Source organism: Cygnus olor, chromosome 9 (genome assembly GCF_009769625.2).
Source record: "Cygnus olor isolate bCygOlo1 chromosome 9, bCygOlo1.pri.v2, whole genome shotgun sequence".
In the NCBI taxonomy this organism is placed as follows: Eukaryota; Metazoa; Chordata; class Aves; order Anseriformes; family Anatidae; genus Cygnus; species Cygnus olor.
The window spans coordinates 7,033,285-7,046,951 of record NC_049177.1 but is presented as its reverse complement, the minus strand read 5'-3'; the positions used below and the strand labels follow the sequence as shown (position 1 = coordinate 7,046,951).

The 13,667-nt window shown below is 34.9% G+C and overlaps 1 protein-coding gene across 3 annotated transcripts in view; it reads left to right on the top strand.

Moving 5' to 3' along the window:
* Positions 1-13,667, top strand: part of CLSTN2 (calsyntenin 2) — a 463,158-nt gene that overhangs the window by 254,253 nt on the left and 195,238 nt on the right. For all 3 annotated transcript variants that reach the window (XM_040568122.1, XM_040568120.1, XM_040568118.1), the window contains one exon: positions 13,192-13,314. Coding sequence is in view for 2 of the 3 variants with exons in the window: in XM_040568120.1 (XP_040424054.1) it covers positions 13,192-13,314 (123 nt within the window). In the remaining variant the exon portion in view is untranslated. The remainder of the gene's footprint in view (positions 1-13,191; positions 13,315-13,667) is intronic.

The window sequence follows — 13,667 nt, the reverse complement described above, 5'->3', positions numbered from 1 at the left end:
TTATCAGTGGTTATTTCTGAGGAAAGGATCTGCAGAAGAAGAGTATCCAGTAGCTCTTACTTGAAACCAGTAAGTAGAAACTGACTGTAGCTGTTGCTTTAGGAAGGCCAGGAAAAAAGTAACCATTTGTTACCTACCTTTTCAAGTAATCATTGGCTATCACCAGGGCAACCTTTTGAAATACCAAAAATAATGATTTCTGTGTTGTAAAATCTGTAAGATCTGAAATACTGGGAAAAATTGAAGTCAAGGTTTATTTCTTGAAAACATGCCTGGGTGCTTTTAACCTTTTCTTCAGATTTCATAGGAATGATTTATATATTTATCTCTTTTTATGCCCAAACCTAGTTTTTCAACCAGGTTATAGGAAATGTCAGAAATGTGATTTTAGTCAACTATTCTTTTGACAGCAGCCAGTAAAGTTAATGTAACAAGTTAAACTGGCTTCTCCTCTTTCTTTTTCTAAGTGGAAACTTAGTTAAAGTCTCTTTTCAAAACTCTATTGCCTGCTCAAATGCAGATATTATATGCATAATGAGGGGTAAAACTGACAGGATGTGTCTGTCACTGGAGTAATGAATATAAAATGATCGTTTGAACTGGACGAACTGTAAGATAGACAATCATTCACCATTCCATGCCTTTTGCAATAAAAAGTATAAAATGAAATTTACAATAAAATGTGTTCCGTCTGCATCACTGTAGGACAAAGGTTGATACGTCATGAGTTGAAATCAGTCTTCCTTATTAACAAGTCATATGTGTGGTTGATAATTAAAGACAAAGTGATGAAGCTTGAAAAAGTAGTGTTTTGTACTTAGGAGACTTAAAAGTTATCTTAAAGTGTATATATATGTGCAGAAGATCTTGTTTCTTTTTCCAGTATTTTGTCTTCTATTGCATAAGCAAGTTTTCTGTGCTGGCCAAAACCCTGGGTTATTAACTCATTTTACAGTAGGTAGCAGTAATTGAGATAATCCATGGCATTCTCGAGGAATACTAATAACTAATGAATTGAAGTTCATCTTTTTTTAAGATTAGGTAGACAGAAATGAATGCTGAATGAATTTGTAGTCGTAAAGAGAATATCCTATGGAAGTCCTCATGTCAGACTGTTCCGAACAATTTATTCTGGTGTTACCTACTAACCTATCTGGAGGGAAAAATATTGATTGCTTTCAGTCTTTCTGTATTTCTCAATATTAAATGTGTTTTCCCTGAGAGAAGCATGTTTTGGTTTTGGTGAAGAAATATAGCTGAGCTGTCAACTTCTAAATATTATGCAGATGAGGGGGCTAGGGTGACTGAGGGCTGGATGTCTCTCTGTCTAACCAGTGATTATTTTGTCAGCTTGGTGGGCCTGTGTTATGGATCATGACCCAATACGATGTTTTAGATCAAAATTTTAGAACAGCAGTTTTCTAGCGTCATTTTTATTTCCTTTAATTTGCTTCAGTCCTGTCAGCAGACCTTCTAGTGGCTGGCCCATAACTCATGAGCTACATGCGACTTCCATGGAATGTGTATGACTCCTGCTCCCAGAGCGCATTTATGAAATGACAAGCAACAGGGCTGTGCCAGACAAGGCAGAGGTGGCTGATTGTAATGCCTGTTGTTGGGAAGAAGCACCAAGTAGGAGTCACTGTGGCAGATGTCATTTGGTTGCCATGCAAGTGAGTGAAACCTCCCATCCCACAGCAGAGAAGAGGAACATGCTCCCATTGTCACCTCCCATAGGTGACCCTCTGTAGTTTGGACCGATGAAGCAGCTTTACTGTGTACACTATACAGTCAGGAAGATTGGTCCATGAGGTTCCTTGTACAGTGTGCTTCAAGTCTGAAAGCACTTTGGCATTGTCTGTGTAGGACAGAAATAGAAATTAATGATATTTGAAAGAGAAAAAAAAAAAAGAAAGAAAATCTTTGTGTAATATTTTTTTTGCATCTGAAAAGCTTTGCAAAGCCCAGAATACTGACTTCTGTTGTTTAATAACAGAGGAAAAAAGGAAATACATGCATTCAAGTGGTCTAGAGGTTTCCTCCTGTATTTGGATATCTCCTTCCTCACTCATTTGTATTATGAGGCTGAAGTGAGAGAGGCAATGTACAAGGGAGGAAAGCTGTCTTAATTCATTGTGGAAGTTGATAGATTGCAGTCATTCCTAAAAAGCCTGTTGGTGCTATGGTTGGAGACACATAGGGACAGAAATATGTTTCTTGGTGCAACCACATGGCCAGCTCTAACCAGAATAGGACTCAGAGTTTGATAATTCTGATTCCTAATACAGGCAGTTTTCTCCACTTTCCTCACTCTGAGCACCAACTGTACTCAAAACTTATTTTTTAAATCCATAAATGCAGAAGTGAGGAGGAAATATTTGCTGATGTATATGTTATATTTTAAAATTAGGCTGTTGGCAACCTAATTTCTATGTAAATATACTGATCTGTTTGAAATCACCTAGAAGTTAGGAGACATGCTGAGGAAGTTGAGGGAAAGAAGAGAAAGAAAAATGAGAGGCCATTTCCAGGTTGAAATGTAAAAGAGAGAGGCAAGAGAGTTTTGAGGAAGGAATAAAACGTTAAAGTAGGATAAGTGATAACTTTAGTTTTAAAACTGTAGGCAATGCACTGAGAAAGAAGATTGCCTTGAAAAAAAATGAAGGCTGTATTGATAATGAGCAGGAGCTTAAAAGACTGAATTACATCAAACATTGCAGTATAATGGCAGAGCTGCTTATAATCAGGAACAGTCTTAAAGCTTTAAAGAAATATTTATTTCAGGCAGTTCCTAGGTCTAAACTATGCTGTTAAAAGAAAAATGAACTAGAAAAAAAAATGCATAGATAGAATATGGCTGAAAAATACAGCATTGTTGAAAACCAGGATGTGTTTGTGCTTGACATACCAATTATACAGCCTGTGTAATTATATGCATTCTTCCATCTTGGATAGCTGAAACACATAGGTCTTGACTATTAGAATTTTTGGAACACCCACATTCCTATTAATTTTGTTTGAGAGATGGATTTCTTGTTCTATTTTGGAGAGCGTAGAAGCCAAGGACCACAAACTAATAAATGGCACTGTATGAAAGTGAAAAGAAGTTGAACCCTGTCCCCACAAAATTTTATTCTTTAGGAGAAAGTAGACAATCTGTAACAAATCACAGTCATGAATACAACCTCACTGTACAAACCAGAAGATACTCCCTTGTTGTCTACTTCCTGTGCATTATTTACTGCATTTCTCCCTTCTCCTGTGAGACAGGCAGCATCATTGAGTATTATTTGTATGGTGCATTCATGGTAGTAAAAGTTATGTCATCAGTATATTTTAGACTATAGAATTATGTAATGTAAATATTTTAGTGTGCATTCTGGAGAAAGGTTTGAGGTGAGGACGGAGAATCAGATGATACATTATTTTTATACATTTAAATTTAAGAAACAACACAAAATATGGTAATACTTGCAAATGAACTTTATTCAGTTTTTCTCTGTTGAACTATTCTGCCTACCCTATTGATATTATTACGCTTAAATGTTTCATTCATGGTTTTCAGTACATAAATATTAGACAGGAAGTCCTAATGTGAAACTGCGATTTGTGTATAACAGATGTGTACAGTCTTACAGGTGTTTACTATTGCAGTGTAAAAGTGATTCTGACATAGTGTAATCCATTCATGGTTTAACCCTAATCCTAAAACAGTACAAAGCAGCAAACAGAGCCACTGTAAAAGTGTCTTTCTTATGCTTCCAGCCTCTGATTCTGTGCATGGTTATATCTTTCCCTTAACCTTTCAGCTTCACAAGCCTTTGCTTACATAAACGTAAATTGAATTTATCAGCATCTCCCAATTTCTTGCTCTCTTCCTATTTTTCCCTGTTCTGTTGAGGTATTCGAGTTCCTTGGTTTTCATAACAAAGGCTTTTCTTTCAAAAATGCAATCACTACTTCAAAGCCAACAAGGCTAATTTGGGAAAGAGTGGTGGCCATAGTAAGTAAAAAGCTAATGAGCCTGGGCCATCATCTCCCTGGATTAAATAAAGGACAGGTGCTTTGAAACAATACCTGTCCTTTACATATTCAGGTTCTCTCTACTGGAATAACCTTCAGACCCTGCTGCATGAAAATATGTAATTTTGAACAAATAATGGAAGGATGAACATTGACACTCTCTTCTGTGTTTAAAAAGAGTAAAATGCTTTCTCCCTTAAAATCAAAAGCGTTGTGATTTAGCTCATTTTCCAAGGTCTCAAATGTGTATGTTTATGTGCTGGAGCATGACATTTCAGTGAGCTTAAATTATATAACACTCAAGAATCTGTGCTATCAAAATAGTGTGACACAAAATGAATGTATTTTGTAAAGGTTACAATTTCTTAATAGACTTATTTTTTTGTTTATTTTAGCCTCATGAAAAATTGTTTTAATTTTGAATTTTTCAAAACACCATTTTGAACTTTGATGCAGTTCTGAAGTTCTCTCTGAAGATTATGCAGACATAACTGCATAAAGCCTAAATTACTTTAATCTCCATTTTTAAGACTTCCAACTTGAGTCACTATTTACGAAGAAAAACTGTTCCTGGCCTAAATGATAAAGTGCAGAAAAACTAGTATCTTTGAAAATTTGCTCAGGAAATGTTATAATGTCTGGTTACAGTGTTCATTTTAGAGGTGTCATAATTGAGACCATAGGAAGAAAAGCCAACAATCAGAGTTCCCTGATTTTAATATTACAGGCCTTGGAAGAGGCATTATATATGCAAATTTGTTCTTTAGTTAACCAGGGCACCCTGCAGATCTGTAACTCCTCAGTGAGGTCTATCTTTGGTGCTGTTGGGGGTTATGCTTGCTTTTCTTCATAGTTATTGATTTTTTTGTTGTTGTTGTTTCCTATGGCAACACACTGTCTAGATTAATCTGCCCCCCACCCAAAAAAAAAAAAAAAACACAAAACAACACAATGAAAATGAAACAAACCAATCAACCAAAACACCTGTTTACTAGTGATTCATGTTTCTTTGCATTGCTGGATTACTTGCATTGATGTCCAGGCCATGACACAACTGTGTGTGAGTCCTTGTTCAGATGGTATCATCTGAGAAAAATCTTCAGTGGACATTTACTGTTTATTTCAAGAATGATGGCTAGTGTCATGTGTACTCAAAATGTTTGCTGTAAACTCGTGACAGAAAAATAGATCCATGTCCTGAAGAGCTTGCAGTCCAAATGAAAGGTAAAACATGTAAGAGTAAGGCAAAGGTGGAGTCATTAAATACTAAAGAAAGTTAATAATAAAGAAGGGTTAAATAAAAATATTTACTATATTGTGAATCTCAAGTTTTGTATGTTTAAGTGAGAATCTGGCTGCTCAGAATAATGCTGAATGAAAGGTCAACACTGTTAAGCAAGATATATTAAATGTTTTTTTTTAATACAACTAAATACATAGAAAGACACAGCTTAATTTGTTTATGACCTTTTCTGTCCTTGTAACACTAGAGAAAACATTTTTATGCTATTATATACTTTCTCCAAGATTTTTAACTCCATGTACAAGGCTTTAATAGGATGTGTGCTATTGGAGTTGCCATGGCTCATTATGGGACAGGCTTGTGTAATTCTAGTCCTGCTCCTGCATATGTGGTACACAGGCAACTCCCTGGTCTGAACACTTAGACATACAGACAGTGATTCAGAATTCAGTTTTGCACACTGTAATCTATTTGTTATGACAAATATTAATAGATAAATGTGTAAGGACTGGACATCTAAATCAAGGAGGTGAAATTTCTCTTTTATTAATAAAAAAGAACTTGTAAGCTTAGCAGTAACTTAAGGCACAGAGAGCGCAATGGTGTGGTCCATTACCTAAAAGACAATGGTAAGGCACAGTGTAAAATTTTATTTGTATATGCACATGTAAATTCCAAATGCGTTTTTCAGAAATAGTGATCACAAGTAAAAATGCTGCTTATAGTTTTATATATCAATATTGTGGGTAGAGTTTTATGAAATCTGTAGCTTAAAATATTTTTTTCCATGTAAAGTAGAGTTTGAGGTTGACCAAAGCATTTTATTAAGTTCCTATTAAATGCTTATATTGATGTGGTCAGTATTAAAAAGAAGCGTCCTCCTGCATCCCAAAAAGCATGTGTGTTTAAAAATAAAGTATAATTAATAAAAAAAATATATATAGCATGTTAAAATAAATACAGAGTACATTATTTTACTTCAGAAATAGTGTATAGACTACAGCCTGATATCATCATGCAGCTTTTGGACAAATAATTTTGTAACATGAATGAGCTGCTAACAAAGGAATATTCTACCTCAGGTTTTTATGTAAGAACAGTTTTTTCTAATGGGACTTATTACTGAAAGGCCTTCACTGGGCGGCCAGAAGATGTGCTAATCGCAGAATACTTTCTTGTGCAGTCTTTCGTGCAAATTAGGCTTTTGTTGTGCAGTACGATCAAACCAATGCCAACTTATCTTTGGGTCTCCAATGAGTAATGTAATGTTGCTGAGATGCACTGTTAATGTATTCTTTAGTTAAAATGTTCCACAAAGAGTTTAGGGATAATCATGTCTCATAGATTACATAAATCCTGCTTTAACTGAATTTAGTGTCAAAACTCACATTGCCTTAGTTGGGGTAGGAATTTCACATTATTATTTTATGTAGAAACACATAGAACATTATAATTTAAATCTATCAATAAGTAAATCATGAATATAACTACTGGGGTTTGAGTAATTCAGGCAGTGGCATCACACAGAGAACTAGGCGTGTTGCGAGACAGAAGAATTTTTTTCTTTACAATTTGTCAATGGCAAAACATATAGAAAGTGTACCTATGTTGAGTCTCTTTTGTTTGTAAGGGAACCATAGCATTCTGTTTTTCTGTTGAAATAACCAGTCAATGTTTCGTTCTCTAATGCTGAGCAAGATTTAACCCTGTGAATCACAAACATTTACTTCTCCTACTTCCCAGTGATTTTCAGTATCTAACTTAGTTTCTTTTCCTTCAGAACACGTTAATCCATCTCCCTGCCTTCTCTGCCTTCTAAAGGAAGACTTAAATTAAATCTTTACGAAACTACTAATCCCCATTTGTTCACTGACCTAATCCCACAAATGTGCGTATTTTCTAAACTATTTGTCCTCATCTGCTACTGTGTGAGATTTTTGATTTTGTTTCCAGCTCATTCTGGAATAGGCAATGCAGGAAATCCAGGTCTGCATCTCTAGTCCTATCCTGGAGGAATTAAGGTTTGCCACAATATGAATTCACATGTGCACAATCCAGTCTGATATATGAACTATGTGAAACAGAAATAGTGACCTAGAGCTCTGGCCCTTACTGACTCCACAAGTCTTCCTGAGGTGTTTACACAGCAAAGTATCACCCTACAGGAGTAGTGGACTGCAAAACTGAAGGCAATCAGACTTGGGAAGGAGGGTTTTTGGGTATAATGATTGCTCATTGGAGATGCCAGTATGTCATCTGCATCATTAGGATTTTTGTTATTCAATATTCTCTTAATAGGTCATTAGAAGCACTCTATTTTGCTGTACAAGATAAGGACTTGCAGTGCAGATTGCATAAGGCATCAAGTTCAATGAAGTTTATATTCTACAGAGATTAATGGGATTTTAAGCATACATTTAAAAGGCTTTGGAAGTTTCCTCAACTTTGGCTGATTTTAGAGGAAGGCCTTTGTCACATAGGATTCCAGTGGGCTGAGGTAAAACTCAATGAAGATAGCAGATGAAAGAATTAGAAAAAACTGATCTGAGTGATAAGAAAGTGTAAGTTTTCTGCTGATTTTAATGTAATCAATAAACTCTAAGCTAGAGACAGAGACGAGAGATTGGTACATTTAAATGTATGGAAAATAAATCTTCTATTTTGGAAAAAAGAAAACATTTGCATTCATAAAACAGTTTTTAAAGCATATAATTTGCTTCCTCAAGCTTTAGCCTCCTAAAGTTTGGAAATCAGCATTTAATTCAGCTAGACAATATTGACTCTACCTTAGTGTCAGTAGTTGTAGCTGCTAGTCTTCACTTTTCTTCCTGTCATAGTTCTTTTTTAAGGTGTTATTTTTGGATCAGTGATGTTTTCTGAGTATTGTAAGTTAGGAATCATCTAAGATTTGGAAACACCATTGTACTGCATTCCTTGTACTCTTGCTGTCTTCCACCCCCTACCCCAGAAGTGCCTATCTTGGGTTATAGATCTTGTCGCTCCTTGTAAGATACACATTTTGCCCATATTATGGTTCAGTTAATAATACTTCTGCACTGACAAATTGCAGCTCTGTTCACAGGCATTGTGACTTGGAAGATTTAATTATTAGAGAGTATGATTGCCTTTAGAAATCCCTGCACACGTCTTGCTGTATGGTAAACCAGGTAGTTGTCTTTTAGCTCTGTAGGTGCTCAAGGGTGGAGTTTGTGTACCTGGAGTCATACCCACAGGAAAGGTCTTTATGCAAGTTGCAAAAGAGCTTGAGGAAGGCATTTGGTATTTGTTTTTCCTACTGCTGATGTATCGATGTTTTATCTGTGATTTTGTTCTCTTGGTTTCTGCTGCAGAGCTTCGTGGACACCGTTTGGTGCAGGTGTTAAGTACTCAAATGGAATCGCAGTTTTTGAGTGAGTTTGGCACATGGTGCTGGCTGTTTTTTTTTTTTTACCAGATGTCAGGTGGCAAGTAGCAGGGTGGGTTTTTGAGTGGGCTACCTGGAGGGGCCAACAACCAGGGCACTGCACAGAGCATGGCAAAAAGGCACCAAGGTAGAATGAGGGGGTTTGGCGTATTTTTTCAGATTCTTTGTGTCTTCCCGTTGTTCTCTGTGTTCCTCTTGCTCTGTTTTGGCTTTTGTCCTTGAGTTGACTTTCAAGACCACGTTTCTGGGGGCATGGAAGTTCCTGCAGACTCAGGAGTTTGTTTTTCTTTGCCTTTCTTTGCTTTGTTCTTTTTCAAGCCACTTGCATTTGCAGATGCAGCACAGAGTGGCAGTTTTCTACCAAGATGGGTTTAATTAAATCTAAAAGCTTGTAATCACAAGCTTTGGTGGGACAGACTATGAAAATGCAGTGCAAATGGTGCATACAAATTTTAATGAATTGACCTCTAACTGTAATTAAGCAAAAAGATAATTGCATTATCCTAGATGCTACAAATTATTTACATTACAATTTTATATGGATGACTAACAAAGTATAGGAAGGGGAAGCAAGTTTAAAAAAACAAAACACAGCTTTGGTATATTTCATCTGTATGTCTTAAATATCTGTTTGAATACATGAAAGCATGGTACTGATTTCACCTTTTACCCAGGTAGACAAATTCAAGGAAAAGATATTTATCTGATCAATCAAGAGAGAAATTCTTAAATGTACTGCATATATCAGTCAAATACTTTCATTTTTTGTTTGCAGATCTTTTGTTTTAAAACAACAAATAAATGAATAAAAGACAAACATATATTTTTCATTTTAGAGTTATTTTAAGGGTGTGCTGCAACTTAATAGAGCTTAAGAGGAAAAGTAATTTTCTTTTTAGCTCTTATCTGCTGAATTTTCTGCTTGTTTGCTCTTGAGTTGTGCTTGCTATATAGTACACTGCTCTCACAGTTCTTTAAATTTTCGCATATGAACCTGTATATAAATTTCTGCAATCATCTTTAGCAAATGCAAATCTAAAAATTCAGTTTCCCTGTCACTTTCTTTTATATATAGCTGTTAACTGTATGCACTATTGAGAAACATTGACATATTTTATTTTGGTAACAATTGCTACCGCTTCCATTTTTAAGATAAAATGCAAAATTCCCTTTAGTTTATAAAGTTTATAAACATTGCAAAAATGCTGATGTTAATCTTTGTCTCTAATAAATACCTTGTATAATAGGGATTATAAAATCTCTTACATGATATGAATTTCATTTTTCTTTTATATTTCTTTTCTATTTAAACATGCCATTTCATGTGTTATAAAGTAGACAGCATGATAAAACATTTTTGCTCTGTTTAAGTAAATGCAGTCTGGCATTGCTGTAACTTTAACCTAAGATTTTGGCTATATTACATTAACTGAGAAAAGAATGGACTTTTAACATAGATTGAGGGACATTTTAAACTAAACATGGATCAAAAGGAAAGGCATAACTCTGTGTGTGTGTATATATATACGCATATAAAAACATATTCAGATATGACTCTGTAATAAAGGTAAAGTTCTTAAAAGATCCACTTGTCTCATGGGCTTTCTGTAATTTTCTGCCTATTTTATATATGTTGTCTAAAACAAATTCTTCCCCTAAACGTGAATACAGCCTGGTTATGAATGCCTGTCTATCTCAAATTTCTTGAACTCTTTTTCCTACAATACTAAAAATAATTATTTGAAGGTCAGAGCTAGAAAATTGGAGGGTAAAAGGAAATTCTGCTTATGTTTACAGGAAGTCCTGTTTTGAACAGATCCTGCTCTAAGGAAGAATTAAGTGGTTGAGTTGCATGTGCTGTTTTTATTTCAGTACGCTAACATTATGAAAGTAGAGAAAGAGGAGAAATTTCATGTTTATAAAGCAGGCATTGCTAGAAAAATATCTAATTTGTATTTAAATGCATTTAATTCTAAAGTATCTTGAAATCTGACTAAGTAGCTAGAACAGGACAGGACGAAACACTTTTGAAAAATCCAGTTACCACAGGATACATGAAGCTTGTGTAGTCATAACTGTTCATTTGGAGATGTTTATAATAAGAGCTTGTAAATAATTATAACTTTCATTGTATTTTCCTTTTATTTTATTGTTCCTTTTTTCCTGCTGTACTGCTCCCCAAGGTGTAGGACTAAATTGTAGCAATTGTTCCTAATGTACTTTCTCCTCTTCCTACCCCAATGTAATCTAAGGAATTATGTTGCTGTCATTCACTTGACAGTTGTTATTGCTCGTGCGATACTAATGGAAAAAAGACTTGCAGAATTTCAGTCGCTGAATACTGTGACTCTTCCTTAAGCAAAAGTGTCATTGAAATTATTCTGCAGAATACATTGTAGGAGCAAAGAGTTTGTTGTTGTTTTGTAAGATCTCAGGCAATTAACAGAACCAGCAGGAAAGAAAATCTGCATTTGGTTCTTTTAGTTGCATAAGGACTTTGCTTTTCACGTAAACTCCTATTCATTTATTGTTAAGTTGTATCTGTGTTCAATCAAGAGCTGGATTGTTATTTTGTACTGTGTATATCAATCAAACTCTTTCAGTCATATCAGAATACAAGTGGAGCATATTTGTGTATGAATGTTTCTGTTAAGAAATTCACCTATAACAGGTACAGAATACTTCAACTGCCCTGCAAACTGGAATCCCACATCCCATACAAAGCTCTTAAATTGCATCCATCACTTCCCATATTTCAACATCAAGACTTTTAACCTTCATCCCATTACATAAGCTTGCCAATCTCTCTTTTGGCTGGATAGTCATTACAAAAATGAAGAGATTTGAGTTCCCTGTTTTCCATTTCACCTTTCAGTGACACATCCCCAGTTTAATCTTCCCATTGCTTAGTTTTTGCAAAAATGGGCAGAAACACTGGGAAGATGAGTATACCTTCCTCTGAAACAATATACACTCCAACATATAAATTAACTGAAAGTTCTCATTTTAGTTGTTGTAATATAGAATAATTCATCTTTAAAAAGAACTCAAATCATTCTCCCCAACTCCACAGTTTCTTAATGATTAGAGCATAGGAACAAGAAAGAAAAAGAATTGCATTCAATTTGCCATAAATAGTGCTTTTTTTTTTTTTTTTTAATTGTCCAGTTCTTCACCTGTCTTTGGTGTCTACAGCTATTTTCTTGTACTTTGAAGAAGCTGTTTGGGACAAACATTCTTGTTTGAATGAGCATTCTTGCTCATTCTTGTCTGAGGGTTTCTGCAGAAGGCAAAGGTTATGGTGGGGGTTGTGTGTGTGGGGGGAGATTGTGTGTTTTTGTTTTTTAAATGGCATTATTGTAAACAATCCCACTTGGTCCTATTTGATTTTGTTTTAAGTGTCAACCCTCCATCTTTTGTTGAGGTGATTTCTGTTACTGCACCAGATATTTTCATCAGCATCTGTTACACACACCTAAAAAATATGTACAAAAATTATCTTGTATCCGGACTCGGTGGAAATGTGTTTGACAGTGCAGCGTTCCCTGATGTCTGACGTAGAACTTTCTTTAAATTGCAATTTGTTTAGGTGAGCACCATTGTATTACTTCTGTAGGAGCTCCAAAAACATAGAATTTGGATTATGGCTGTGGGAACAAAATGCTATTTATAAGCATGGTGAAGCTATGCCTGTTAGAAAATAAAAAGGAAAAGCAAATTGAATTATCATTTTTTTACTATACAATAAGTAGTAGATGGTTGGTGAGAGGGAGGCATGATGAAAGGGTTCAGGAGTAAGACAATCTGATGATGCATAGTGTATCCCCTACTTGAAAGATGTTTTTTGTGTGATTCTATTATGTACTTCAAAACTAGATATCCTAACATTCAACAGCAATGTTTGAGGGACAGGTTTTTCAGTAAAAATTCAGATCCCATTTAAGTATCACTAGAGCTGGTTGAAGGGAAAAGAAGTGGTTACTTTGATTAGTGATTAAAATTAATATATTTTTTTTTGTCCACAAGGTGCAGGTCATTTTAGATATTTTTCCACAAACATTAAATGAGAAGTTGACTGGGAGTCCAATATTCTCACCTCCCTTCTGCTTACCTCTAAATCTTGACAAAGTTGTGTTACTTTGGACATCCTTTCTCTTGCATCAGTTTTGCAGCTGAAAACAATTCCGTCAAAAGTGTCTGACCCTAATTATGTGTGACACTTGGGAACACATTAAAAATATTTTGAAAATTGGCTTTTTATTTTTGGTGTCTTAATTGGAGGGACATCTGTAAGTGTTGTTTTCTTGTCAGTGAATTGTGGTACAGTATACAAATAATTTTGTTTTCATATTTGAACATTTTTAAAATCTTGGGATCTAGTAAGCAGATTTAGAGTAATATTGGATATATATTAAATGATTTCTCTTTTTAAAAAAATAATAAACTAATTGTATGGAAACATTAATCAAATTAATTAGGCATACTATTTTTTCTTCTCTAGTGAACAAACATAAACCCTGGATTGAGACATCATACCATGGAATCATAACCGAAAATAATGACACTGTAATTTTGGATCCTCCTCTTGTTGCTTTGGATAAAGATGCACCTGTTCCCTTTGCAGGTAGGAATATGCATTAGCAGTAGCATTTAAGCTTATGGACTGCATTATAAAGTTATTAGCATTAAGGAATTAATCTGTGGTGCAGGAAGAATGTAATCTGAAGGATGTGTGTAGAAGCTGTATTTGAGTACTCAGGACTTGACCATAGACCCTGCAATGAGATGTCTTTTACAATGAACGTGACTGCTCATTTGTTGTGAAGCAGAAGTGATTATAAACAGTGTAAAACAGCAGGCATGCACTATCAACGTTTTTTAATGAAAAACACAGGAATCATATAATTAAATTTGAATTCACTTTTATAGAAACTAATCATTACAATTGCCTAAAGTAATAATATGTAGTTAATTCTG